General features: G+C 37.4%; 4 protein-coding genes across 10 annotated transcripts; 3 read left to right on the top strand and 1 right to left on the bottom strand.

Moving 5' to 3' along the window:
- The first annotated feature begins 23 nt into the window (after nucleotides 1-23).
- Nucleotides 24-2376, top strand: LOC141835048 (glycine-rich protein A3-like). 6 transcript variants are annotated; one of them, XM_074722472.1, is made up of 3 exons: nucleotides 24-178; nucleotides 1563-1878; nucleotides 1964-2376. In XM_074722472.1, the coding sequence occupies exons 2-3, from the start codon at nucleotides 1575-1577 to the stop codon at nucleotides 2203-2205; spliced, it is 546 nt and encodes a 181-aa protein (XP_074578573.1). In that variant the 5' UTR covers nucleotides 24-178; nucleotides 1563-1574; the 3' UTR covers nucleotides 2206-2376. The 6 variants fall into 6 exon arrangements, with proteins under 6 accessions (XP_074578573.1, XP_074578576.1, XP_074578579.1 ...); XM_074722475.1 differs by having other exon boundaries at nucleotides 69-183; nucleotides 1568-1878; XM_074722478.1 differs by having other exon boundaries at nucleotides 70-178; nucleotides 1568-1878.
- An 8868-nt stretch (nucleotides 2377-11244) lies between these two features.
- LOC141834967 (plastidal glycolate/glycerate translocator 1, chloroplastic) lies at nucleotides 11245-15988 on the bottom strand. Of its 2 annotated transcripts, none has more exons than XM_074722371.1 (8): nucleotides 15645-15988; nucleotides 15232-15547; nucleotides 13701-13962; nucleotides 13479-13594; nucleotides 13005-13114; nucleotides 12740-12917; nucleotides 12244-12373; nucleotides 11245-11561 (listed from the first exon to the last, which is right to left on the bottom strand). In XM_074722371.1, exons 1-8 carry the CDS (start codon nucleotides 15936-15938, stop codon nucleotides 11411-11413), a joined length of 1557 nt encoding a protein of 518 aa, XP_074578472.1. In that variant the 5' UTR covers nucleotides 15939-15988; the 3' UTR covers nucleotides 11245-11410. The 2 variants fall into 2 exon arrangements, with proteins under 2 accessions (XP_074578472.1, XP_074578473.1); XM_074722372.1 differs by having other exon boundaries at nucleotides 12244-12346.
- Nucleotides 15989-17742: 1754 nt separating this feature from the next.
- On the top strand, nucleotides 17743-21364 carry LOC141835202 (protein NRT1/ PTR FAMILY 8.3-like). Its single transcript, XM_074722634.1, has 5 exons — nucleotides 17743-17907; nucleotides 18473-18557; nucleotides 18816-19033; nucleotides 19173-19672; nucleotides 20391-21364. Exons 1-5 carry the CDS (start codon nucleotides 17848-17850, stop codon nucleotides 21196-21198), a joined length of 1671 nt encoding a protein of 556 aa, XP_074578735.1. The 5' UTR covers nucleotides 17743-17847; the 3' UTR covers nucleotides 21199-21364.
- A 366-nt stretch (nucleotides 21365-21730) lies between these two features.
- Nucleotides 21731-27801, top strand: LOC141835046 (protein MLN51 homolog). Its single transcript, XM_074722471.1, has 12 exons — nucleotides 21731-22488; nucleotides 23107-23209; nucleotides 23287-23501; nucleotides 23594-24450; nucleotides 25004-25118; nucleotides 25676-25798; nucleotides 26264-26316; nucleotides 26420-26462; nucleotides 26553-26620; nucleotides 26704-26792; nucleotides 27363-27435; nucleotides 27512-27801. The coding sequence occupies exons 1-9, from the start codon at nucleotides 21980-21982 to the stop codon at nucleotides 26578-26580; spliced, it is 2046 nt and encodes a 681-aa protein (XP_074578572.1). The 5' UTR covers nucleotides 21731-21979; the 3' UTR covers nucleotides 26581-26620; nucleotides 26704-26792; nucleotides 27363-27435; nucleotides 27512-27801.
- The last annotated feature ends 162 nt before the right edge of the window (nucleotides 27802-27963 follow it).

Below are 27963 nucleotides of genomic sequence, written 5' to 3'. Positions count from 1 at the left end.
TGGAAGTATACAGAAGTACGCGTCGAGTGCGCGTTACCAAAAATAAAAGTGACGGTGCTTCTTCCGTCTCCATCGATTCCTCTTGTCCTTCTATATTTTATCACCGCGGGTTGATCCATTTTCTCTGATAACCGAGGAGAAAGCTTAGGTAGCTGATCGGTATCGTCAGAAATAGCCCGTAAGGTTTCTCTCTCCTTGTTGCTTCGATCGGATTAAACTCTGCGTTTGTTCCACGATGATGTGGTTTTCGAGATCGTGAAATTAGGGTTTTTTTTTTTTTTTGCTGTTATTTAGTTCATAGATCATGACTGGTGTTCCAAAAGTTCGATTTTGATGGGAAAATGTATTTTCAAAGATTGGGATCTGCCGAGCCAAGACGAATTTATTTATACCTCGTCGTCCTCTTGATTGCTACTCGGAAGCCGATACCTTTTCCCCTTGTCTGATTGATCTCTAGATACAAACCGTTTTCCTTCTCATCGAAAAAAATGTGATTTTTTTTCTTCTGTTTTGTTAAAATTGAATGGGTAGCAAGTAATGAGAGCCCGGGTAATGTGTTTGGTAGGAACACTTGTATTGTTTTGCTGACCAATTTCTTTTACCTTTCGCTACGACTTGCACGTGGTCCAAATTAAGCTTGAAAACGAGTGCCATTTTTCACCAAAATTATTTTGATGTTTATCTCTTGATAGTTTATTGTTTTATGTCTCTTTCAATCTATTTAATAATTAGGATATGGGTGAGAATTTAGAAATATCTTTGCCAAACCTTACATGATGAAGACTGCTCATCATCCATACGAATTGTTGGCCGTTCCTTTTTATTTGGTTTTCTTTTTAACTCTTGCAATACTTTGTCCTGGTGAATAGAATCCTTTTAGTGTGGGTTTGCCTTTCTATTGCTATTATTTTTCTGTTCACTGTTGATGCTGTCTTAGTGTAATTTTGATATGTAATGGTATCATATGAATGCAATGAATACAATAGGGGGAATGGATAGATTGGAAGTGATTCATTTCAGGAGTAATATTCAAGATTTTTGGCACAGTTGGATTGTAAATCTTAGCTAGCACAGAATTTAAGTAATCCAAGAATTTGTTTCAAGTTCTTACCACTTTTTAAGTTTGCTAAGATAATGCTAAATCAACGGTTTAGATGATTATAAACAAAATCTCATTACATGGGACTTTGATTCTTGTAGCTGATCCTGAATTTCTGTTAGGTACGCTTTAGAATTGAATAATTAGGGGATAGATAGAGCAAAGAGAACTCTTACCATGGAAGTAGTTTAAGTGATTGAATACAGATAGTCTCATCGAACAGCTAAGATCAATCAGGTGATATCAAATAGTTGTAACTGACATGGCTTGATGATAATGATGATGGTGATGGGGGCTTGTGTTTTGAACATGCTTCTCTCACACAAGTAAATTGGCATCTGTTTGGAGTCTACCTTGATTTTGCACTGTTTTATCTTCAGTGTTTCATATAATATTTATCCTAATTGGTAAGAACTTCCTGGAAATCACTGACAACAAAGTTATATTTTTTCCCCTTTTGTAGTGAAGATTGAACATGGGAGGTGGAAAAGATAAGCATGATGAATCAGACAAAGGTTTATTTTCAAACTTAGCACACACTATTGGTGGGCAAGGATACTACCCTGGAGGCTACCCTCCTCCTCCGGGGGCATATCCACCACCACCTGGTGCATACCCACCGCAAGGGTATCCTCCTCAGGGATATCCTCCAGGCCATGGCTATCCTCCATCAGGATATCCGCCTGCCGGATACCCTCCATCAGGATATCCCCCAGCTGGATATCCGCCTTCCGGATATCCACCGGCCGGGTATCCTGGTCCATCAGCTCCACACCACGGTGAGTCTCATTCTCGACGACCAGCATTCACATACTATGTTTATAGGTGACATGGTGTTTACATGTGGGCATATTCTGGACACAGGAGGACATGGATCCAGCCACACGGGCGCGTTGCTGGCCGGTGGAGCAGCAGCAGCAGCTGCTGCCTATGGCGTGCACCAGTTGTCGCATGGGCATCATGGGCACGGGATGTATCCCCAGGGATTCGGCCACCATGGAAAGTTCAAGCACCACAAACACCATGGCAAGTTCAAGCATGGGAAATTTATGGGGAAGCATGGCATGTTCGGAGGCAAGCACAAGTTTTTCAAGAAGTGGAAGTGATACGAGTTAATCTCCTGATGCTTGGTTTGGAATCGTATGGATATTGTTGGAGATTGTTGTGCTTTAAATTTATTCAGTTGGGATATTTAGCAATCTGGATGCTCGTAATTAACTCTGTTGTCTAGTTTTAATACAATGGATAATATATTTCATGAACTTTATTTACCAATACGCCTGAATCGTCTTGAATTCTGACATATCTATACATGTGATTATGATGAACTCAAGTTCTGTGTTTTATATTTTTTGACCCTCATATTTGAATGTTTGGTTGTTTGAGTGCATCATTATTATATAGGTTCATTTTGATGTAAGTCTAGCATACAATATCACTAATTAAGGTATTAGACGATAAAAAATGAATAATTTAGTTGAGGGAAACAATTCAGGGCTCATTATTTGAATCAATATAAAATAATAAAATACTAAATTTACATCTTTAAAAATAATTAAGTAAAACATATGATAAAAAATGTTAAATTACTGCGCAAACGTGTTCTATCGTTTTTATATTGTATGTTTGTTTCATGTTTTAAGTTGAAAAGGGTTGTGTCTTATTGTCGAATCATTTAGTCCAACAAATAAGAGAGAGCTTCGATGGGTCATTTTTGAACAGATGAACTCAAAATTCTTCCTAAGCAGGTCCGAATCCTAGTATTTGCCCAAGTTCACAAGAAACAAACAAGATAGTATGGCAAAGCTAAAAAATAATGCAAAAATATGAAGAAAAACTCTACTCCAAGTGACAAAATTTTGTTATTCACAAAAACGTGAAATCACACTGAAGAATCCCTGCACGTAAGGTTTTGTTGTGCATGTGAATTGGCACAACAACAACGATACAGAAAAGGAAGACATTTACGGCTAATCTCCATCCCTCTTAGGCTTCTTGTATTTTTCTTCCCATGCCTTCGCCTTATAAATCCATGTATTGACTAGCTCCTTCACATTGGGGACGTTGTAATTCTGGGCAATGTAAATGCCGCAACCTGTTCCCAGTAAGAAAGGCAAGCTGCTTGTTATTATTCCCATCTGATTGTTCTGAAATCAAAATCAAAAGAACTTCGTTAAAACCAGGAGAATCGAGGGGCACAAATCAAGTTCAAACATAAGCTTCAATCGGACTGGTTTCTATGTTAGAGATGATAAATAGTACTGTATCACCGGTATCAATAGTTGATACAACGTTGTCTTCATATGAGAGGAGGGAAAACACTAGTACCAAGGACATGAAGAAGCACAGAAGTATCAATATCTTATTCTATGGCTGCTCTAGTTCCAATAGAGAAATCAATACCAACTTACATTGATTAACTAAGATATATTTACAGAAATATAGAAATATTTTAAGAGCATTATTTAACATGAATCTTAAAAAATTATAGAATTATCTATGCTACAAAAACTAATATTCTCCTCTGATACATGAAACTCATTTTAGCATTAATTAGGTCTAATTATTAATCAACATGTTTGTTATACTTTTGTAACCCAGTTGTTTTAAAACTTTAATTCAATACTTTTTTATTGATACATGTTGGAAAGTGAGCAAAATGCCCCGGATGAATCAGAATGTTGATAGGAGAGCTCAGATCAATGGATTGTAATTTGTTGTCGTTTTTAGAATTTCTGTACAGACCTATTTATTCTCTTCCTATGATTATGAGATTTGCTTCTAGTTTAGGGATTATTTCTATTTCTTAGTTTCTTTTTAGAATAATTATCTTGTATTTATTCCTTTTAAAATGATGAAATAGATGTGCCAATTATTTCCTAAGATCCAATTCTCATTTGTGAGATAAATGAGCTAAGTGGAAGAGAATTATAAGATTAAAACTGATTTGAAGTATACGGAAGCCTACTAAATGTTGACATGGCATGGTAACAAATTGTACTTTTCCAGCCGACGATCAAAATTCCAACACAACACAATAATATTGACCTTGCAATTTGGCCACCATTTAATTTAATGGGAAGGCATAGCCGTTAAATGCAGAAAATTATACCTACAGCTAGTAGTTCCTGCTTCTTAGCTTGTTTAGCTACACTAAAAATTAAAAAGATTGGATAACCTAGAAATTCCACTCAAATGTTCCCAACAAAAGGAAGCAAATAGAAAAAAGAAAGGGTTATAAGACAGCTCTACTCAGTCTCTAGATTGATTTAATAGCGTTACCCAACTTAATCTAATGCTTTGCAGTTAAGAAGCTTGTTCTAATCTCTGAAATGTTGCACTGAATAAGATCAGCTATTGAAGTGAATACCTTAAATATTTTTTATTTAGAGTAGAAGTTCAGAAAACCAATAATTTGGTTTAATTTATGACAAGCACTCAACCAAATGGATCAGATAAAATGGCAAAACATAGAATCTTAGATGAAGAAGAAAAAAACAAAAAAAAGGTAGAGGGAAAACGAAATCACAGGACCTAGGGCTGAAGCATGCCCCTGATCAATTGTTGCATTATTCACATTTCTCTACCAAATATTGTTTGATAAGGTATTACAAAGAACTAGGTTTTGACAAATGCTTGTTATCAAGAAATAGCAAGCATAGCCATTACATAAGAACAAGATCTAAAGCTAAACAAAATTGACACAGAAAATGATGACCTGACATTCAGAACCTAGAAAACAGCCTTTGTTCAGAAATTGAATGCATTTGTTCAACCTGAATAATCTCACCAAGCTTAAAAAGTTATCACTGCAACATTTCTCATCTAAAGGTTAAGGAACATAAGTTTCTTTATGTGGTTGAGTGGAGTTGACAGAGAATGCATGCGGTAGATTGACAAGAGATGTATAGTAACCATGGGAAAACAAATGAGAATGATGAAAGAGAAACTATTCTCTAAGTTGTGTCATGAACTGATGATTACTTGCTTTTAAAAAATTGTAGATTTAGATGCATTTGGAGTGCCACATTGATCTTTTCTTTGAGTTGTGACATTTCAATATCACAACTTCAGCATCTGTTCAATGCTAGGTCACCTGCCAGCTCCTGTTTCTTTCAAAGTTTAAGCCCCACTATTCTCCTAGAACACTCACCGACTGACACTTCCTCTTCTTCCTTCTCCTCATTTCATCCTCCCCACATGCAACATATATATATATTAAGAGAGACAGGGTGAATAATCTATTAGCCAACAAGTTTTAATTAACTTTCCATACAAATGCTAAAATTGATCTATTCAGCCATTTGTCTTTTCATCACAACAAACAAAGTCAAATGATCCATATGGGACTTATTCCTCTCACTTTCAAATTATCTTTCAATCCATTCTTCAACTTATCTGTTCATGTAAAAATTTCATTTAACTTTTCCTCTTTTTTTTGGTTTATTTGGATTGGCGAAAATTAAATTTTTGCTTCCATACGAGAAATTTCAGGGGTTCCATTATATCATGATAGCCTAGGTTATTTAACATCACAAAGAGAACCCAAAGACCGCCGACAAATTACACGAAATTTTCATCCAAAACCTATCTTCGAATAAACTTTAGTATTCTCAGAGAGATCCATGAACCAAACTCTAAATTCCATTCGGATTTGATAAATCTCTCAGGTGTTCAGCGGAGATCGGAGATTTATGAAATAAAAAATTTGAATTCTCATTCAATACCCACAAACTTCAACAAGGGAAAAAAAAGAGGCCAGGAAAGAGCATGAATCCAGCAAGAATAAATTCTATGCAAATCGACATGAATAACCACATTAAGAAGTAACAACCACAACAACAACAACAATAATTAGGGTAGCCTCCGTTTACTTCTACCAGAGAGATCAAAATCACTTGTCCCCTTTTTCAAGCAAGCAAACCACGCAAGCAATAAATCGAGAAAGTGAATAGAAATCTCACCCCTTCCTCAGGTGGCTAAAGAGAGGAATTCGCTCGAACGCCGTCCGCTCGTCGCCGCCGCCACTGGTGGTGCTGCGTGTGCGTATGTAATCGATTATGCCACTCATTATCATACGAGTTGGACTCTCCACGGGCCGGGCCCATAAATGGACCACTTAATGCGTATAAATACGAATTTTGTTTTCCATATAAAATCTGTTTCCAAACTTATTATTTGAATTTATCGATTGCCATCAACAAGTCAATATAATTCTAAGTCTAACTACGAATCGGCTTTAGATTTGATCTCATAAACAAATACCATTATATTCTTGATAGTCAACCATTAACATAAAGACACCTGGAGGATGAAGATGACGACGCTCTCTCTTCTGCAAAAAGGTGGATCCGTCACCTTAGTGGTCCCACACGGTCGGGCCCACGGTGTGGATATGAGGTATGAGTTGGTTACGGCAGAAGAAACACTTTTGTTCGTCAGGATTCGAAACCTTGCCCTCTTCTGCAAGTCTGCTGCGTCGTAACCAACTCACCTATGTCTCGGGGGCGACGACGCTCTCTCATACTTGGAGTCTGTCGATCTTCTGCTAAGAAATTAAGCATCGAGGAGTCTCCCAATGGTCCCCCAATGCGATCTCGTCGTAGGGCGAGATGTCATTTACTGCACTGCCACTGCGTTTTTTTTTTAAAATCTGCTAAATACGTGTATTTGTGACGCGGACCCCTCTCTTGCTCCAGCTCATTGACACGTAGCGAGAGCAGGAGGCTCGTTCGCTGCATGTACGCCGCCACAGCCGACTTTAGAATGGCTTCATGGTCAACCATATGATATGCTCCCTATTTTCATGACTGTAAGCCTTGTAATAGGGTCAATGCTGTTTGATAATATTCCTTTGACTCTGATTATTTAATTTAGTTTGGGATCTGTCTAGTGTACCCAATCGTTTGTAGCATCGGTTGCTCCCTCTCCATGTGAGTACATGGTTGCACTACAAAAGGGAACACACTGGATGGTGTATGCAAGGTTGAACTCTGAGGCAACTTACGAGACATCAAATTGTATGCTAATCTAACACAGTAAATGTATTGTTTTGACCTTTCTGATTTTAAATGGTTTTTTTAGAGAATATATATTGTGTCAAGGCACTTTTCTAACTTTATAAACAATAAAGTTTCCTATATGATTAAAACTAAGCCAGAGAAGACTATTGAGCAGTATACCGTTTGCTGGACAGTGCTGTAAAATTATACAGCAATTAAAAGTCTAAAATAACCCAACTGAGTTGATATCTTAATATGGATCTTTGTATTAGCATTGTCGAGCTTATTCAAAATTATAACTTCTGCCTTTTATGGATATGATCATGCATTCAATTGTTCTCTTCTTATGTATAGATTTGTATTTGGTGTTGGCATCATATAATTGAAATGGCTGAAAAGGATGACACAGAAGCTCGGGATGTCCAGCATGCTGTACACCTTATGACAAGGACAGCGTCCTGAAAGTGGCTGCTGCTAATTCTTGAGAGGTTGCTAGCATTTTCGTTTGTTTTTGTTTACTTTCTGCCGCATGTCTTTCTTTCTTTTTTATATTCATTACTATCTGATTCTTGTATGCCCTTTCTGAGAGTGATTTGTTGAGTACTTTCTTTTTCAATGCAAGTTCAAGTTCAAGTTCACTTGATGCATTTCCTTTATTGCAACTTTTGTCTTTCATGCCTTTAATCTACATCCTGAAAACCCTTTTTTTGGAAGGTGTTTTGCTGGCCAAGATTGCTGTGCCACCTGGATTCTCAACTCCAAGCAGACCACCTCCTCCAGGGTTTGTCTCAAACCAGATTTAACCAGACACATGACACTGCCTACTCAGGTTTGTACATCTTGCTTTCTTGTTTGTTTTGGAGATTTTTATGTTGTGTAAATCATAGGCATGCTTCCACTTCAGGTGAAAATCATTATCAATCACATTCAGTTGATCATTCTGATGATGTGGAGTTTATAGATCCTGCAATACTGGCTGTTGGCAAGAGTCGAATACCTGTTGAACCAAATAATGAGAACATTGGGATTGAATTCTTCATTTACTGCACAATTTATCACTTCTGATAGCGACCCAAGGTTTCACCTAATGTCACAGCAGATGATTTCATCTCATCAAAACATGGGGATGCCAGATGTAGGGGAAACATTCTTGCCTCCAGATGCTTTTGCTGCACCTCGACTTTTTGCACAGAGCCATACAGGCTTCTCTCCACTTACACAGTTATCGTTCCAACAACCAAGGAATCCACTAAACTCAAATAACCATTGGGATGCCTGGAACAGCATGCGTACTGGAGCTGATGTGGGCAGGGGTGAGTTCTACAGGAATGACAGAACTGGGCTCGATGACTACTACAAAAGCACCCCTGTAAACAACTTCCACATGCCGAGCGCAGGTGATTTATACAGTCAAGCATTTGGGATGTGAACTTCTGCCTCTGAACTTTGGCAACCTTATTGCCCAGATGCCTGTCTGTGGTTAGTAAAATTGGTTCTTGGAGCAGACGTGACAAGCCATCAGGAAAAACAAGAAGGCAACAGACCCTGGATCAGTGTCTTTCATTATCAGGTATGAACAGTTTGCAAAATATTTGAACTAAGCATTGAAAATATTAGTTGGTGAAAGATGAAGCCAAAGAATATCTAGATATGTAATATTGATAATTGTCTAACATGCTACTCTGTGTCTGTATTCCGTAATCTTCTGAAATTACGGATGATACAGAAAAATGAATTACTTGTTCAGTATGTTACAGATGACCCAAAAAATGGTTTTCTTGTTTATTATTGTTATTATTTAAAAAATTATTTAAACATTAGCTTCTTGAGCTGTATTTGTGGGAGGGTAACTAGTATTTAAATGTCTTTGCCTTCTCATATAAGTTTGTGTGAATGGAGTGTATTTTAATGCTCCTTTTCCCCATCTTTTAACATGTGCAACTGCTTATTTTTATTTGGATCATCTGTCATTTCTAATTGAACATAATTTGAAATTTATTTTTGCCACAAATATCAAGTTTTTTGGAATCATCTTATTCACCAACCATTTGGGTTGACTAGAGAACAGGCTTTTGTTGATCATTTTAACTATATTGCTTGTTTTGTGCCTTCACTCATTACATGGCAGTCTATATTATGGTTTATTTAGTATTTTTCTAGCATTTTTCAGGATTTGGAATTTTGATGTAGGATTCAAGTGCGAGAACCTTAAAGTCATACATAGCCAGGGCACAATGCTGTGCCAATTTATTGAACTCATCTAATGTTCAATTTATCTAGTCTTTCTGGTTGTTTATGTTATAGTCTGATATTTCATCCTGATGTTAACAATGCTGAAGTATGTTCTTCTACACAGGAACATAACTTAGATAGTTGGTTATCATCTTTTCTCATGCACTATTTATAGTATAGCACGTGTCTCGTAGTTCATGCAAGCAGGAATGCCTCAGTTTTGGCCGTGATTTTGGAAGCCATATGTAAATGTTGGGGGTGTTTGGTTTTAGGTTCTCCATATGTAAATGTTCCATTGAAGTCTTGAAATTTGTGCAATGGAGCCAAGTTGGGTGTTTGGGTTTAAATGGAGAATGTATATATGGGGTTGGGGTAATGAAAAATTAGGGGTTGGCAAAAAGGACCTATAGAGATCCTTTTTGTCAACCTAAAAATTCAAATTACATATCTATCCTTGAAAAAAATATATAATTTTTTTATAAATTTTTTATTCTCTAAAAATCAGCAATCACGCCCCTTGCGCCCCTTGGTGGTTTCTTCTCGTCGCCCCCAAATCCCGCTCCTAGGTTTCTTTCTCGTCGTGATTTTGGATGCTGCAATCGTTCATGTACGTGTTCCCTTCGTCGATTCTTACAGTTCGTGCAATGTTATTGTCTCATTCGTCGTTGTGTACGTTTTGTGTATCCTTGTGCTGTGTATTCCTCCTCGCGAATCGATTATTGCTGTGTATTCCTTGTGCGAATCGATTATTGCTGTGTATTCATGTACGTGTTCCTTGTGTTGTGTCTAGTTTTTTATCCTTGTGCTGTGTATTTCTCCCACCTCCTCGCGAATCGATTATTGCGTCGCTTTTTGTGTACGTGTTCCTTGTGCTGTGTCTAGTTTTTTATCCTTGTGTAGGTGACGTCCTTAGATTTAAAGATTTGTTATCCTTGTCCTTAGATTTAAAGATTTGTTATCCTTGTCTTTAAAGATTTAAAGATTTATTCCTTGTGCTGTGTCTAATTTGATTCGTGAGTCCATTTTTTATCCTTGTCCTTTTTATTATCGCCAGTCCATTTTGTGTAAGGTTTCTTATCGCCAGTCCATCAAGCTGATAAATCAGGATAGTAGCGGTACCAGGTCATCTCGGCTCCATCTCGCCGCCTTCTAGGTGGTAGATACCTCCGAAGGATATGAAAGGGACCAACTCCGGCAGCAAATGATGCGCTCCCCCTTGCTCGAGCGGTCGTGGCGGCCAAAGGCAGTACTGGAGATTGGCGAACGTAGAAATCAAACCAATAGGAGCGAGACGGCGTGGTCGCTGCTGGAGATTGGCGGGACGGCGAGGCGTGCTAGAGATTAGAGGGACGGCAAGGCACACTGGAGATTGGCGGGACGGCGAGGCGCGCTGGAGATTAGCGGGACGGCGAGGCACGTAGTATAATGCTTTTCATTTTTTTTAACTAAAATTGATATAATTTTTTAATTTTTTTAATAAGAATGGACATCCAAAATACAATTCAACCTCATATTCACCAAACACTCCATTTACATTTACATTTTCTCAACCTCTTCTCAACCCCAACTATACATTTACATATTTTTCAACCCCAACTTTTCATTGAAAAAATACAACTTAAAACCAAACACCCCCTTGTTCTCAAATCTCAAGCATAGATTCATCAAAGAAGGCTACCTATTTTTCTGATTATTAATCGTCAAATTCAGAAGAGATTATCATCCCTAGTTGACTCGTAGAAACTGGAATAAAATGGCGAAAATAAAGATAAAAATCAACTCAACGCCAAAAAGTTGAACTGACGAGGAAAAGACACACACACACACACAACAAAATAAAACAAAAATGAACAAGAACCACATTTCTAAAACATGAATAAAGAAAAAGTTCAGGCGCCACAAAACACCGATTTCATAATATATGCAGAGGACATGTATTTTCCACTTTATATTTAGATAGTTACACTGTTAATGTACAAGAGGCCTTTCAGTTTGGAGAAAAATGGCAGAGAGGATTTCATTCATCTCGGCAATGTAACAACGGAATGATCAAATGCGTGCGCACAGAAGATATTTCTCAACCGACTATAAACAGCAGGCTTTGTCTTACAATTGGAACAGAGCAAATCAATGATCCACAGATTCCAGTTAATGCATAAGCAATGGCACAGAACGGAAGTGCCTCCGGTTCCTTTGCAGACAATGCTGCTGTCCCTAATCCATGAGCACTGATAAAGAAAACGCAGGCAATGATTAGTGCAAGAATATTTCATACCAAATAGTTGGGACACTATTACAACACAAAGTGCAAGAATGCATAATAATGCAATATTATATATGCTCAATTGGAGAAATTCCAAGAAATACTAGACACGGATAAAGAGTGGAATCTCATAATAAGTTATTCATATTGCCGTTACAACTTAAAATTCATCTTCCTGAAATTTCCTGTTTTTGAAAAATTTTCATTTCTAATTTTTGAAATTTTCCTCAATAAACACAATGGTAGAAATTATTGTTCTCAATTAAAATACCACGAAATTCCTTAGCGGTTCAATAAACTACCAGAATCAAACTAGAAGCACAATTTTAAAAATAGCAATGAATGGCATTTACCTTGAAGCAAGGAATGAAAAGTTTAAACCAAGAAGATTAACAGAAAAACAATAAACTGTATATCCCTGGATGGTTGAATGCTATGAACAATAGTTCAGCCTGAGAGAAACTTTGACTAGAATATACGCATCAGTTAGTTGTCAGCTTTCCCCCATTTGATTTCTCAGAATGATATTTATAGTGCTCTAATAACTCGAATTAATCATAATCTACTAAACTAGATTTCCAATGCTGTTACAGGTTTTTAAATCACATCAAGCCGATGTAAGTTTGTAGGAGGGCTGTACTTGATACCTAGAAGCTGTTGCTATTCCTCTAGCAATAGGATCATCAAGGCGGAGTTTATCCATTACAGTTTGCACAAAATTTGCTCCCACCACACCAGTTAGAACTACTGCTGCAGCAGTCAGAGATGGATTTGCACCTACAAGCACACATAGCGCATAATTCAGTGATAGGTAAGAGCAATACATGCTTAAGAAAAGGAAACCAGAATCTCATCTGCTATATAGTTGTGTCATGTTCAATGCAACAGCATAAAAGGGAGAAATTGCTGACATTTAACTTATAAATCTAGTATTGATTCTAGAAAGAAAACCATCTAAACTGCAGTAGTTTGATTGCAGGACTTAATCGTGTTTATCAAAAAACAAGAAATATGAGAAATGACTGCAAATTAACTTATATATATGGTACCAACTCTTGGAACATCTAGACTGTAGTTGTTTAATTGCATGTCTTAATCAGGTTCTAATAACAAAATACAGTTATTGTTAGTGTCAGAGTGTACCTTCAAAGAAAGATACTATGCTCAAGGCTAATGCCACAGTTATACACCTTGGTAGGATGGAAATGGTTAAATTTGGTTCTAGCCCAACAAGACGCCCTATGATTGCAGTTGAGTACAGAGAGAAGATGGTTGCAAAAATCACTGATGAGAAGATCTCAGCAGCATGTCTCTTGACAAGCTACTAGCCAAGAACACATGAGAAACTGTCGACATAATAGTTCATATCTTAAGAAATTAAAAATGGGTTAGATGCTGCAGACAATACCTTTCTTTGTTTAAACATAGCAAAGGCAAACGAAATTATAACAGATCCAAGAAAACCCATAAGAATATCACCAGCTCCAGGATTTGATGACACTTTTGTAAGGTAATTAGCTGCAAAAATCAACAAAAAGCTTACAAACATAAAAACACAACATTAAAAGCAAGCTTCTGACTAGTAAAAGATGAAAAGAGCAAACTGCCTGGTGCAAGTCCTCGTTGGTAAAGCTGTAGGGACAAGTATTTACAAGTTTAGTTGGTTGTAACTCATTTGCTCTAAAGTCTAAAATCAGAACAAAAGTAAAAACTTTGAGCAACTCCAACAGGTTGATGAAAGTGGTAAAAGTATAGCGCAAAACCTTCACTTTTACCAATAAAAATAAAATAAATCAAGGATTGTGCAGTCCCAAATCTACCAACTATCAGATGACTACAACTAAACCAACATAACTTGGATTGAAAGAAGAAAGCAATGAACCTAGGACAGCATCCAAGCTACACTTTGAGAAATATCCATATGCTACAGCTGCCAGATCAGCAGAGAGTGCACAACAGATAATTGGGTGGAATACCTTCTTCACATTAAATGGTAACCTGAGACAAAAGAATGGTAGCTCCATTAGCTGTTCATACTCCAAAATATCACCATAAGAGCAGTTTGTTTTAGTTTAAAAAATATATATATACAGAAGTTTATTACCCAGAACCAACCATGTATCCCAAGACTGTTGCAGCTAGAAGGAATGGGAGGCATGTCCTTGCACTTGTACCAAGTGCTGTTGGGTTAACATAGGCAAGAGCAAATGTTGAAAGGAAAATAGAAGCCCAAGTCCAAAGTTCAACATTGGAAAATGGAGAGGATTTTGCCATGGGTTCAGCTGGTATCATTTCTGTTTTGACAAGTTTTCTGACAGTTATTGCAGTTTGACCTGCAACAGAAAGTGACGCCAACCAGCCACCAACTGACAAAAGAAAATGATTTGTCTTTAAATACAGATCACTCAATGCAATAAAAATGTAGTTTATAGTTGGCTGCCATCTTAAATTAGTATTGACATTTTTGCAATCCTATTCCCAAATTTAACAAAAATCCCCTTATTGTGAAGAAAGGAGCTGGGTTCACTTGACAATTTCTACTAATAAATTGGATAACTGTAATTGGAAATAGAAATTAGAAAGGAAGGTGCAGAGGGAAAAATCAAATCAATTAGAGAATAAAACATCTAAAGAAAATAACAACTCTTCTCAAACAATGTTCTGAATAATGCAGCATCACAGTGAAACAGAGAGGTCAACATGATCAGAGAATAAAGAACCATGTTTCTTGTCCCATATGCAAGATTATAGCATTCCCCTATTCGAGGTGCCCCTTTCCCAACTCTTTGGAAAAAAAATTCTGTAATACAACTCTGTATTCATTTTAATCCTAAAAACTATCAAAAGAAAAAAAAATTATGTACTGGCATGTGTTGGTTCCACTCAATTGGTCAAATCATTCCTCAATTTTATTTCCTATTAGATTTACTCTAAATCCTTTTTTCAATAAAATCAGTTTTCTTTTCAAGAGACACAATTTGTAGTCCTTGTACACCACCACCTCTCTAACTTCACTTGTTTTTCCTCTTTTGCTATCTTCCTCAATAGCAAGACTCTTCCACTGGCATATGACATTACTTGCTAGTAACAAGCACGAATCAACTTGCATGCACATGATATTGTCCTCACTCAATGCAAGAAACCACATTTCGTACAAAGAAGGCAGCGAATAGACAGCAACAACCACAGCAACAATATCATGTGAATACAAACTATGGGTGGGTTACACAAATTATCTCGTATCATGAACTTACATAAAGTTATATCACTGGTAATACACATTTCTAATCAATTATAATTGTCTTAAGTAGAGTTTTCTTTGAATCATTCTCTACTCCACATTCAATTCTAACTAACTCAATATTTCAAATTGTGAAATCAAGGTCACCTTTGATATAATCTTAACATTTTTTATTTTATCTTTTCTAATAACCTCAAATTCTTTTTAACATTTTCATCTAAATTGCAGTAGTATTTTCTGTATAAGTTTGTTTCCAAACTGTCCAATGTTTCGACATGTAAAGTATAGCCAGTCCTATCACCCATATGAAGTCATGGCGCAGACAATTACACAAATTGTTTACAGGTGGAAGAGAAGTAAACTAGCTACTAGGATCTTTGAACAAACTGCATACCAAGGATAACAAAAATCTTGAGACCCGAAGCCGCGGGAACATCTCTCACAGCAAGAGGTAAAACCACCAAGGAAGGAACATAAAACAACGGAAGCCATCGTTGAATGAACAGAGTCGCCGGTTCAAAGAAGTCCATCACGCCCTTCGCAGCGGACGGAGCGGCGTAATCTAAAGCTGTCAGCACCGAGAACACGCAGAACATCCCGAAGAGGGCGCTCGGGAACTTGATCGAAGCGGCGAAAAAAGCCTTCTTCAGAAGCTTATCGGCCGTAAGAATTATCCCGAGGGACAAGGCCAGATGCAGTATCCGTAGGGCCTGGGAGAAATCCACCCGCAGTTACGCCACCAACACTTGATCGAACAGCTGTCAAGCATGAAATTGGAAGCGAAACCAGTTGGATAGCGAGACTCACACCAGGAAAGGCGAGGGATCCTAGGGTATCGCCGTCGGTGCCGGCGGATCTCAGAGCGGGCAAGCGACGGGCCCCGGCGTCCTCGTGCCAGTGCAAGAACGAGCGGGATCCAAGAGGATGGAGAGGTCGGACATCGGATCTCGGCGAGGGAGAAGGACTTGCGCGCGAGAATGCAGTGGATCGCGACGCCGTGATGGTCGGGCGTTTGTCAAATGCCGATTGGGAGCGGCGAGGATGCGAGAGCGTCGGAAAGGTTGCGATGGGAGTTGGAGAGGCGGCAGTGGCTGCTGCCATGGATGGAAGAGAAGAGGAGGGGCGGCACACACAGTAGGCAGTAGCTCTTCCTCGCTATGAAGAAGAGCTGGAGAAGAATGGATGCATATTTTGTATTCGAAGAAATGCTCCTGTGGCCAGAAATGGGCGCGTGGCAACCCACAAGATTGAATCCTATCTCGCTTCAATGGACCATTTCCATCTAAATCCGGCGACGAAATCGATGATTAAACGGTTTAGAATCGACGATTCAAAATTCGACGAAACCGATAATCTTAATCGTTTAGTATTTAATGTTCAGAACCGTCTATTATAATTCAATATCGGTTGGTGATTCAAAATTATTATTATTATTTTTAAAATAATAATATAATATAATATAATATAAAAACTTGCACGTATAAGAAAATTAAAGTCATTAATTATTTCAGTATTAAAATTTTCTATTTCTTCTTTTAAAAATTATATTTCTTTTATTTTTTATAACTATTAAAATTTTCAAAAAAATCGAAAGTCAAAATAGATATAGAAAAATATTATATTAAATTTTAAATTATTTTATTTTTTGATATTAATAATTTTTTAATTTAATATTAATATTATTATATTTTAATATGATGAGATATAAAATTATATTTTTAATTAATTTTATATTTTCGATGATAATTTTATTATTAAATATGCAATATCAGTTAAAAATTTTTATAAATTTGATATTAAATTAATAAAATATTAAAATAAGATCAATGATTAATTAAGAGAGTTTAAATGGAATTAATAAATTTAATAGATTAAAGATAGAATAAATTCATATGCGATAATTCAAGACAAATAAATTATAAAATTAAATTTAATACAAAGGTACAATAGCCCACGTCAAAAAAATTCAAGATAAATAAATTAAAAACTTTAATTTAATAGAATAATAGAATATGTTAATTAATATTCAACCATATCAGTAGTATTATTAAAATATTATAAATATTATTAAAAACTATGATTAAAAATAAATAAATAAATAAAATTAAAAAATTTTAATTGTTTTTAGTGAAATCAGGGTCCAATCTTTATCCGGCCCATTTCTAGGCTAATTGATTAAGAGTCGAATCGATTAAATTGGATCAAACGGATATCCGATAAGTTGGTCTACTTTCATCATTCCTTATTTATCTGACAATACAATACAATAAAAATAAAAAGATAATCATAGCATAATGAAAATTACACTAAATTAATAGAACTACATTAAATTATTTTAATTTTTTTAAATTTAATTTAATATATTAAATTAAAAATTATTGAACTGCACTAACTTCAATCCAGTGCAACCTACCACTGACTATACTAAATCAACTAACATCATTTTTAGTGCGCCGGTGAGCCGATCAACACTTTGTCATTAAATTTAATAAAGTGAATTGAACGTGGAATATTTCAGAAAATACATGAAAGTTGAGAAAAGTATCAAATTTTCGAGTATTATATGCGCTTTGAAAAATTCTAGAAATTTAAATGCGATATTTTTCAATTTGAAGCTTATTTTATATGCTACATGCTACCTAGAAATAATGCAAGGATCCCTTTCTGGTCCTTCTCATCGCGCTGTCTTGACTCAGACCGTTGATTTCCGAAAGACTGATTACCTAACCAAATTCTAACGGCCGGATCAGAATCCCAGTGGTAGGCGCTTCGAACGCAGAAAGTTTCTCCGAATTCGTTTGGCCGCAGCAGGAAAACGTTGCTTTGCCTTACGATCTGTGTACCTGTTGATCCAACGATCAATTAGTTTACCTTCCGTGTTGAAGTATGCGGAAAATGGCATGGAGTTGTTGGCTTCTACATAGTCAACTAAGGAGGTTATAGAGGGAGTAGCGAGAAGCAGCTGAGCTCGGTCTCCTCCATTCCAGATCTCGGATCCTGCAGCGACGCAATGGAGAGGGAGGAAGCCTTGGAGTTGGAGAGTGGAGAAGGAAGACCCTTGCTCCCTTTGGTAATCAGCTGTCTTTTATAGTTAACTGGGTTTGTTGCTGCATCTCGAAGGAAAAGGACTTTTTTTTGCCCTCGGATTTCAGTGAGCTTTCAAATTGGCTTCCCTAATCTGTCGGTGGAAGTTTTGATTCCGTGATTTCTTTGGCTTTGTTGTGGTTAAGTTGATTGGGGCATAAAAAGATGGATCTTGATCTAAGATATCTCAATCGTTTAAATTTGGTGAGAACTGGATGCAGTGTGGTAATTCATTAGGTGGATCTTTTTTCAAACTGAACTGTCCAACTTCTAAGATCTCTGTTGTACTTTTGTTATGGGCTTTGGAACTACCCTGGCTCCAGATAAGGAAGCGAATAGGGTTATTGTTACTTATGATGCAAACAGTTACACTTTTTTGTAGTAGAAAATTTACCTGATTGTTTTTATTTTTTTTCGATTAACAAAAGATCTAGAGTGAAATTAAAAAAAAAAGTGCCAGCATTGATGATGAGTTTAGGCGAAAATGAAGGAATTACCATTTTTTAAAGAGTTTTAAATATCTTTTTAAACTAATTCAACTATGCTTTCAGAGGGCAACCTCAAGCCAAACGGAGAATGAATTGCGAGGACCTCACCATAGACCTAGCGCCTCGAAAGCACCAGCAATAATTTTGGGTATGGTCTCACAACATTCTCAATTAACATGGTTTGTAGCACCCATTCTAATGTTTGTTAATTACCTTTCACAAATGCTATATAGCTTGCTCTATCTTTCACACAAGTTTGATAAATAGTCATCTGATGTTTTGAACGCTAGTAGTGTTGGAACTAGATCTCCATGCATGAACATAAAAATTTCTCTGACAATTAGTTTCTACTATTAGTCTATAGGCTCAGTTGTATGAATGCATTATGCATGCACTCTGTTTACAGGATTTGAATACTTGGATAGTGTCGCATTCAATGGTATTGGAGCAAACTTGATTGTGTATCTTCATACTGTTCTCCACGGGAACAATGCTGCAAATGCTGCTAATGTGGCCACTTGGAGTGGAACGTGTTTCTTGACACCCCTGTTTGGTGCTGTTGTTGCTGATACCTATTGGGGAAATTATAAGACTATACTGATTTCCCTTGTAGTGTACCTCCTAGTAAGTCACTTTTAGAGTCTTCCTCAGAGAGATCAGTTTTGAAGTCTTACTTTTTTTGATATATATTTTCATCATCAACGCACTCACAATTCTTTATAATAATTATTTTATGTAATCTGCTTATCTTCTTGGGTCATAGGGAATGATTACAATAACTTCCTCTGCTTTTTCGGCATCTTCAACCCTTCTGTTCTGTGGGTTGTACCTAGTGGCGATTGGGAGCGGAGGGGTCAAGGCAGCACTTCTTCCTTTTGGTGCAGAGCAGTTTGATGATGAGAACCCTTCAGATAGAGAGAAAAAGGGGGCCTTCTTTGGTTGGTTTTATCTTTCTATCACCTTAGGAGCGCTCACTTCAATGACCTTCATAGTATGGATACAAGAAAATATAAGTTGGGGACTTGGATATAGTATTGCAACATTCTGTATGGCTGCAGCCTTAGCAGCCTTTGTAATGGGCACACCACATTATCGACGCAGGTTGCCAAGTGGCAGTCCATTGCAAAGTATTCTCCAAGTAATTTTTGCTTCCTACAAGAAGAGGAGTGCAGAAATTCCCAGAGATATCAGTCTCTTGTATGAGGTGAACAAGGACTCATCAGATGTCGGAGAGCAGAGATTGGCACATACAAATGGATTCAGGTTATTTTCTCTACATGTTATATGAGAGTATAGTTTTTGGAGAATGATACTTGAATTTTTATATATGATGCAGTCAGATGTGAGATTGTGGTAAAGTGAACTTCAGGCTGATGATAAAAAAGAACATATATTAGAACTATTCTTTCTTAGTGTATTGAAACTAAATAGTGAGACTTCTCCTTTAAAAAAAAATGAATTTTCTGTTACTTTGAGGAAAGGAAGTAGAAACAATAATCACTAAAATGAATTTAAAATAGCAAATGATAATTGGGTTTCTTTTGAGAACTAGAATTGTTTTTGTTAACCAGTCATTAAACTGACTATTCTGATGAGAATATATCAAAGGTAAATTTTCTACTGAACCTGTAATGCACACATCTACAAGCATTATTTTCCAAACATATAACTTGTTAGTTCCGGTGGTTACTGATTACTGAATCATCAAGTGAAAGATCAACTTAGCCAGCATTGAGAACGTGTTGGAACCCCTAGATCATCTCAAAATTCATGGTATATTGTAAACTGAGAAAAAATTACAGAAAAAAGGTAATGCAACATGAGTAAGGGCAAATGCTTCGTACAGAAGAAGTAAGCTGATGTGGTGATATTGTGTTTCTACATCCCATTTCATGTTCAACTTTATTTGTTCTCTTTCATGGTTTGTATTTATTATGTTTTAACTGGGAGGAACTCTCATGCTTTTACATAATCTACTCAGGTTCTTAGACAAAGCAGCTACTATTTCTGCCTTGGATTTGAAGGATGGTTCTCCTCAGAGTTCCTGGAGTTTATGCACTGTTACCCAAGTAGAAGAGTTGAAGATGTTCTTACGGCTCATTCCGATATGGGCTAACAGTATAATATATGCTGCTGTGTTTGCTCAAATGTTCACCACCTTCATTCAGCAAGGGAGTGCAATGAACACAAAGATTGGCTCATTCTCGATCCCTCCTGCATCCTTGTGTTCTTTCGAAATCATAAGTGTTATGAGTTGGGTTTTCGTCTACAACAACATCATAGCCCCTGCCGCCAAGCGATACTTTGGAAACGGAATGGGGCTGTCACAGCTTCAACGGATGGGAATAGGTCGTTTCCTTCTGATCCTAGCAATGCTAACAGCTTCTTACAATGAGAGCAAGAGATTGGAAAGTTTTAAAGCTGGCGAATCCCTGAGCATTGCATGGCAACTCCCCCAATTCTTTGTCCTGGCCAGTTCGGAGGTCTTCAACAACATTACCCAGCTCGAGTTCTTCTTTGCGCAGGCACCTGACAGGATGAAGAGCATATGCACCGCAATGGTCCTCTTCTCGATGTCTTTAGGCAATTACTTGAACTCATTCATAATCACATTCATTGCCATTATCACCTCAGGGGAAGGGCAGCCCGGCTGGATCTCGAATGACCTGAACAAAGGGCATCTCGATTACTACTTCTTGGTGTTGGCACTCCTGTCCACATTGAACTTTTTGGTTTATATTGCTTTTGCAAAGAACTACACACTAAAGAAGGCCATCTCAGAGAGTTAGTGTGGCATAAGGATTCAAAGCGCTGATGGCCTCTATTAGATGTTTCTAAATCCTCCTGCAGTACGCACTGGACCATAATGCTCATAATAAGTTGTTGTAATGGATCATACAAAATCTTTTAATACCGACACTTTCATTGTGAAATTTGAGGATGCTATTTTTTTTATTACAATTTAGTTCTTTCTTGTGATTGATAATTCACTAGAACCAAGAAATTGAAATTTATTTATTTTCTTCTGCCAGAAGAAACTGGTCGCGGTTCGATTTGGAGCTGGCAGTTTGAGACTTTCTCCTGACGGGATCCAAGCAGGGTCCACCATTACGTCATCATTGAGGGTGTAAAAATATCCAAGTTGTCAACGTACATGAAGTAGTTGAAGCTGACGTGGCTCATCTTGAAGCTCAAATGTCGAATAATATAACGTCACCCTAATGTGACCCACCCTCGATGCGTTGACCAATTAATGCAGCGTTTGAAATGGACACTTGGGTGAGAGAATGGGGGGTTTAGTACACGACGTCGGATTAGGTCAGATTTTTGGATCGCGGAGAATGCGTCCTTCGGACAGCTAAGATGGTTCGATCCCTTGATCGAAATCATCGTCTGATTTTCTTTTCGCTTGATTTGAAAACAAACCCTTGCAGATCTCTTGCTTCTCGCGTTCTTCTCTTTAGAATCCCACAGATCGCGTTCGATTGAACGAGAAGGCTGCTTCCTTGACGCGGAAGTTTAGATTTTGGGGGTGTGGACTGCTGATTAGGGTTTGGGCGGAGGAGATCGATGGCGGTCAGGGAGGAAGAATCGGAGTACGAGAGCGATCCTGAGGACGCGCCGTTGCCAAGGATGCGTCGGAGGGAGGCAAGCGACGACGAGGAAGGGGAAGGATACGATGGGCGGGGGAAATCTGCTGCGGGAGACCGGGTTGGATCCGACGGCGAGTCGGATGGTCAAGGTGGCGCCGAGGTTTATGATGATGAAGAGGAGTACTACGACGGTGAGGAGGAAGAATTGGCTGACGAAGTAGAGGAATTCGTTGCTGAAGAAGGAATGATGGAAGGAAAAGGAGCGAATATGGCGGCTGTTCCAGTGGGTGAAGGCCCTAGGGACTTGGGAAAATCGCCGGTACCTGATGGCGACGGGCAGGCGTTTCTTGGGACTCCAGAAGAAAATGAAGACAAAGAACCGGTGGAAGAGGAGGCGAAGGAGAATGAACCCTATGCTGTGCCGACTGCTGGGGCTTTCTACATGCACGATGATCGGTTCCAGGACAATGGCAGGGGTCGCCGGAGGTGATATTATTACTTGTCAAAAGTCAAAACAACATAATTATACTTTTTGCATTCCTGGTCTGATAGGTATCTTTTTTCTTAGAAGAATCTACTGCTATTCTTCATTATCTTCATCTCTTTTTTTCATAAATTAGAGACATTCAATCACTCGTGTGCCAAACTATTGATAGAAAACTGTTATGAGCACATAAGTGTGCAGTTTATTGAGATTCTATTACTGAATATAATGTTAAAAGGTTTGTGTAGATATAATTCATAACTTTCAATAGATAATGTGTACATGTTTCTTCTTGGACTAGATCATGAGGAATAGTTAGTCATTTAGGAACAATGGACTATATAACTTAACACTGTATAATTTAGCTACTTTTGTTCGTTTATCTATATCTATCTATTAAACATAATGCATTACTTACTATTCACCATTATGAGTTATTTATCAATATATTTTTATTTTTTTCACTTCCTCTCCCATTTTCGTTGCAGCCAGTGATTGTATTAGTCTGGATCAAATATTGCATTATTTTTATTCCTAAGGCAACATTGAAACTTCTCTTTTTTGGCATTTCCACTTTTTTATTTTCCTTACAAAATTTTCATTTAATAATCTTTATATAGGCGTATGTTTGGTGTCCAAAAGTTGTGGGATTCTAAAGATGAACGTGCTTGGGTGCATGATAGATTTGAAGAAATGAATCTGCAAGATGCACAAAATCATGAGGTACTTTCTTTCCAATATTCTTATTATGTAAACAACCTTTGAGGTTCTAATTAAGGATGATAATCCATTTCTCCCAGGAACGACGGAAGTCTAGAGGTCGTTTTAGAGGTCGAGGTGGTGGCAAAAAACGGGGCCCTGAACATGGGTATATTAGAGGAAACAGGTTCAATACATACCATGATGATGTTGAGAATGAAACTCGTGGCCCCAAGACTGTTAGAGGGAGAGGACCTAGGCGCTATGAACTTATTTCGAGGAACAAAAGAGACTTTCCTGCAATTCAAAGCAAACGGTTAGTAATTGACTTCATTATTGTTGATCACATGCAACCTTTCTACTGGATTACACCAATTTGGAGCTAAATTGTTCTTAATTTCTTTGCAGCTCACCTGTAAAACCTCAAGATTGTGTGTCAAATAATACTTCTGGAAGACAATCTTCTCAAGCAGCAACTGTTCAATCAGACCCTCTTCCGAAGAAGAGCACATTTGCCTCGAGCCTTAATTATGCATCACCCCCTTTTTACCCCTCTGGGTCCTCTAATCAAGACATGGCAACTTTGACTCAGAAAAGCAATGTACAAAGTGGAAGGACCAATAAAGCCATGCCATACACTGCACTGATAAGAGATAATTCTATTGCATCCCAAAGAAACTCTTTGCTGAAAGGGAATATATCCACTGACATGGTTGGGCATGATAAGTTGTTTGTTGATGATTCCTTTCAGCCAACAGCTGGGAAAATTATGGCTACCTCCAGTCTCCAGCTGTTAGAATCTTCATTATCATCAAAAGAAATTATCCAGAATGTGAGTTCTAGGGTTCAGGGTAGGGAATCAAGTATTGTTGCTTCTCCAAATAGACATTCTGAGTCATCTATTAGTCAACCTGGAAGAGTTGCTACTCAAACTAAGCCCACAGAACACAGACCACTTCAGTTCCCAGCACAACCTGCAATGCAAATTTCTAATCAACAGTTGGTTCATCTTCGTAGCATTGGGAATCAAGCATCATCACCTCCTGATTCTGCACCTCTTACTTCATTGGACACTGTTCAGTCTGATTCACATCCAGGTGTAAATAAGCCAGAAGCTGCACCTGTTGGAAAAGCAAGGATCAATAATCAAAGAATAGGAAAGGGACCCTTTCTGTATGGTGGAACTCAGGTAATTGGAGCAACTGGAGCTGTGGGACTTGCTAATGGTGACCATAACTTCCCTGGAACTCCAGCACTTTTACCAGGTCTGTCAACTTACTTTCTTTTAAATTATTACAAAAGCATGCCTTTCTTAGCTGTGGATTTCCTTTCATCCAGTTCTGGCTATTGAATGGCATTACTCTTTAAATTCCATTTTGCTTCCTTCAAATTTGTAGATGGGCACTCAAAATTTCCATTTTGTGTCACAAAATTATAGACAAATAACTTGATTTTGAAATCACCCTTGCAGATGCTTTCCTTTTACGTGATGCCTTGACCATACAAAGGCTTTTCACCTTTTCTCCATCTCATAGGTTCCCAATGGTATTAATCTTAGTAATCATGGGTGCATATCTCTTGGCCCCACTACATTCCGCACTGTGTTAATATTAGTAATCATGGGTACATTCCGCAGTGTCAATGGAGGTTTTTGGCTCTCGCGCACTGGTTGTATCTGCAGAATGAACTCTCATTCAAATTAAACAAGATCTTCGTATCTTAATCTTTTGTGACCATATGCTACTTTCGTACACTTTTGGCAAGTGTGTATATATTTGGACGTCCTTGATTGTATTTTTTTTTGTTTCTTGTTTCAAGTTATGCAACTTGGTGGCCCCAATCCGGGTGGTATGGGACTTCCTGCTATGGGTATGGCTCTTCCAGGATATGTAGCTCAGCCTCAGCTTGGTTTTGGCAACTCAGAAATGACTTGGTATGAAATATGTTACTTTCTATATTTATTTCACTTTTTCAGCTGTGTTATATTGTTTGGCCTATATCGGTGTTGTTAAGGCAAAATGTTATGCAGATAGTATATTCTTTATGTGTTGGCACATGCTCATTTTCTCTTTGATTAGTTTACTTTTATGTTCAGCAATAAGATGGACCCTTGGGAACCTTTTATTTCCTTTATTTAAAAGGACTCTTGGGCACTTGGAATTGGTGGCCTCCTGTATAGACTGTTTATTGTATCTGTATTAGCACCCATTATAGTGTAGGCATGTTAGCAGCATACTTATGATGGAATGGACCATAGTGAACCAGGTGTCTTTTGAATTGTTGTTTTCCTTTTGTTTCTTCCATATAAACAATCATCTGATGGTATGACTATTAATTTTGAGGTGCTGAAAAAAATGTGATATCAGGAGTAAGCAACTTAAATTATCATCAGGAAAACATAGAGAGACTGGATTTTTTTATGTTATGTTTTACTTTATTTCTTTGTTCTTATATTAAACAGAAACTCCATTCATCTTGTATGGATCCTAGGGTTCCACTATTGGCAGGTGCTGCAGGGGCTTTAGGGGCACCTTATTGCCCACCTTACATAGCTCTTGATGGTAACTACTTTGCTCGTCCTTCAGGACAGCCATCTTCATCATCTTCTTCTAGGTAACATGCACAATTTCATCCTTTTTTGGCTGCTATGAGCATAGTTTTGAACTCTTTGCTTCCTAAGTGCCCGTTTCTATTTCACTTTTTCCAATTTGTTTTCCACATGGGTTTTGTTAGCTCTTGTCTATTTGTTCCAGGTTATGTTATGAATTTTGTCGATAGTTTTCTCGTTGACTTCTATGGGAAAACGTATCAGGCTTGCTACCATATGACCTTCTAATTTTTATCACAAAAAATTTGTGCATTGATGGTATAATCTTCACAAAAGCACATATATTTGATTACCTTGTAAAATAGTTGTAATGCCCTCCAGAACTTTGGTGTCATCTTGTGAATATAATTTTGATTTGGTTTTAGGTAGTGGTCTATAGTTTTTCTCTCTTCTTTTTCTTGGTATAATGTTATGCTTATACTGGATTACCTGTGTTATAAGAAGTTCGCCATTCATTATATGTGCCACAGGGAAACTGGTACAAGCATACCTGTTAGCCCCTTGAAACCTTCCCATAGACCTGGTATACTATGTTGCCTCTACTTTTCTTGTTTTCAATAATAGTTGATCTACAAATTGCATCGCGATCAAGTTTATGTGAAATTATCTCCTTTTTTTTTCTTCAGAGGTGAATGAGGACTCAGGGCAACGCCAAAACAAGCCCCGTAGGTAAGAATAAAAGCTTTGCTGATGTAAATTTACATCAAGAGATGGTGATTATTTGCTAGTTATTCGATTTTCTCTTCTATATTCTTTCAGGTACTCAGAGATGAATTTTGGCCAATGATGTGCCTGTATGGTTAAATATGCTCTACTAACAGCCTAAGGTGAGAAAAAATGATGTTTACCCGAAACATCTATTTTATACTTAGTCTCTTTAGTTATATGGAATATCCATTTTTCCCTGCAGCTGTTTTACAATGCCCTCTGTGGTCTTTGCTTTGGCATCTAAGCTGACCTGGAGCACATTGGGCTGTTTAGTCTCCCTACATACCCTAGGTATATTATTGCTTTGTTTAGCACAGAATGATCTTAGTTGTAAACATTTGTTGCTTTTTTACTTGATCATAAGTCTGTAACTGTTATCCTTTCATAACTTCTGCATATCGAATCTGTCAGTTGAGCTCCATGATTTTTTTAAAAAAAATATCCTTCAGAGCAAAATACCTGGCAAAATGACCTTCCTCCAAGTTATCATTTGTCTAAATGCATTCAGTGTTTATCTTCATTTTGTTTGCAAAATACTTCACCTCCCACTTTGAATAGGAATCTTTAAAATATGAGTCTATGAGAAAATATATTTCACAAAATAAGATAAATCATAAAAGTGAAATTTTAGCAAACATTTTGCAAAGAAAAAATATTGCGTATTTTGGCAAATTGTGAAGCTAGAAAATATTTCCAGAAGGATCAACTGAGATAAACCTGCCTGCATCAGTAAGAAAATTTTTGCCAAACTGAAGCACTGGGGAGCCTTTTGCTAACAAACTGTCTGGTCTTCTGATTTTTCTCATCGACTATGATAGAATTCTTTATAGAATTTCAACTTTCTGACATTGCATTCTGCAGCTGTTTAACACCTGCTCTTGCTGTATTCTTATGAGATCACCATTTTGCAGCATGACTGGTGGTGTGGCCAATGGTAAGAAATTTAACTTACTCTCAATGTTCGAGTATTCTTGATATCTGAATCTGAATGGGATTTCTCTGATATGCAGATACTATAACAGCAGTTGGAGAGTGGTTGAACCTTCTCTAAATCATAAGATATTTCTGAGTGAGGTACTTTTTAGCGATATGAAGAATCTTCAAGAGTTGTCAATAGTGATGTTTCGACTTTGGGATGAGTTGTTGGTTTGTGAAACAAGAACCAATTGATGTTTGAATTTGTATCCTATGTGTCTGCATTAATTTGACTGGAGTTAACTATATCATGGCTTTGTGTTGCTCGGATAATAAACCTTGCTCCTTTTCTCAGTTAATCTCAGTCGTAAACATCAGTGTTAAAGTGGCCTTGTGTGTGCCTGTATTTGTTTCTTCTTTTTCTATCTGACTCTTTATTATGTAAAATCTACGAGTCAAGTTGAAATCAGGCTACATATTTTTTTATGTTAAAAGCTAAATTTGTAATGATAAATATCATACAATTTTTCTATTTATTTTATTGACA

This window comes from Curcuma longa, chromosome 9 (assembly GCF_044706935.1).
Source record: "Curcuma longa cultivar G26 ecotype Majalengka, Jawa Barat chromosome 9, ITB_CL_G26_1.1, whole genome shotgun sequence".
In the NCBI taxonomy this organism is placed as follows: domain Eukaryota; kingdom Viridiplantae; phylum Streptophyta; class Magnoliopsida; order Zingiberales; family Zingiberaceae; genus Curcuma; species Curcuma longa.
Note: the sequence above shows the minus strand (reverse complement) of the source record. Positions and strands in the feature narration are given on the sequence as shown.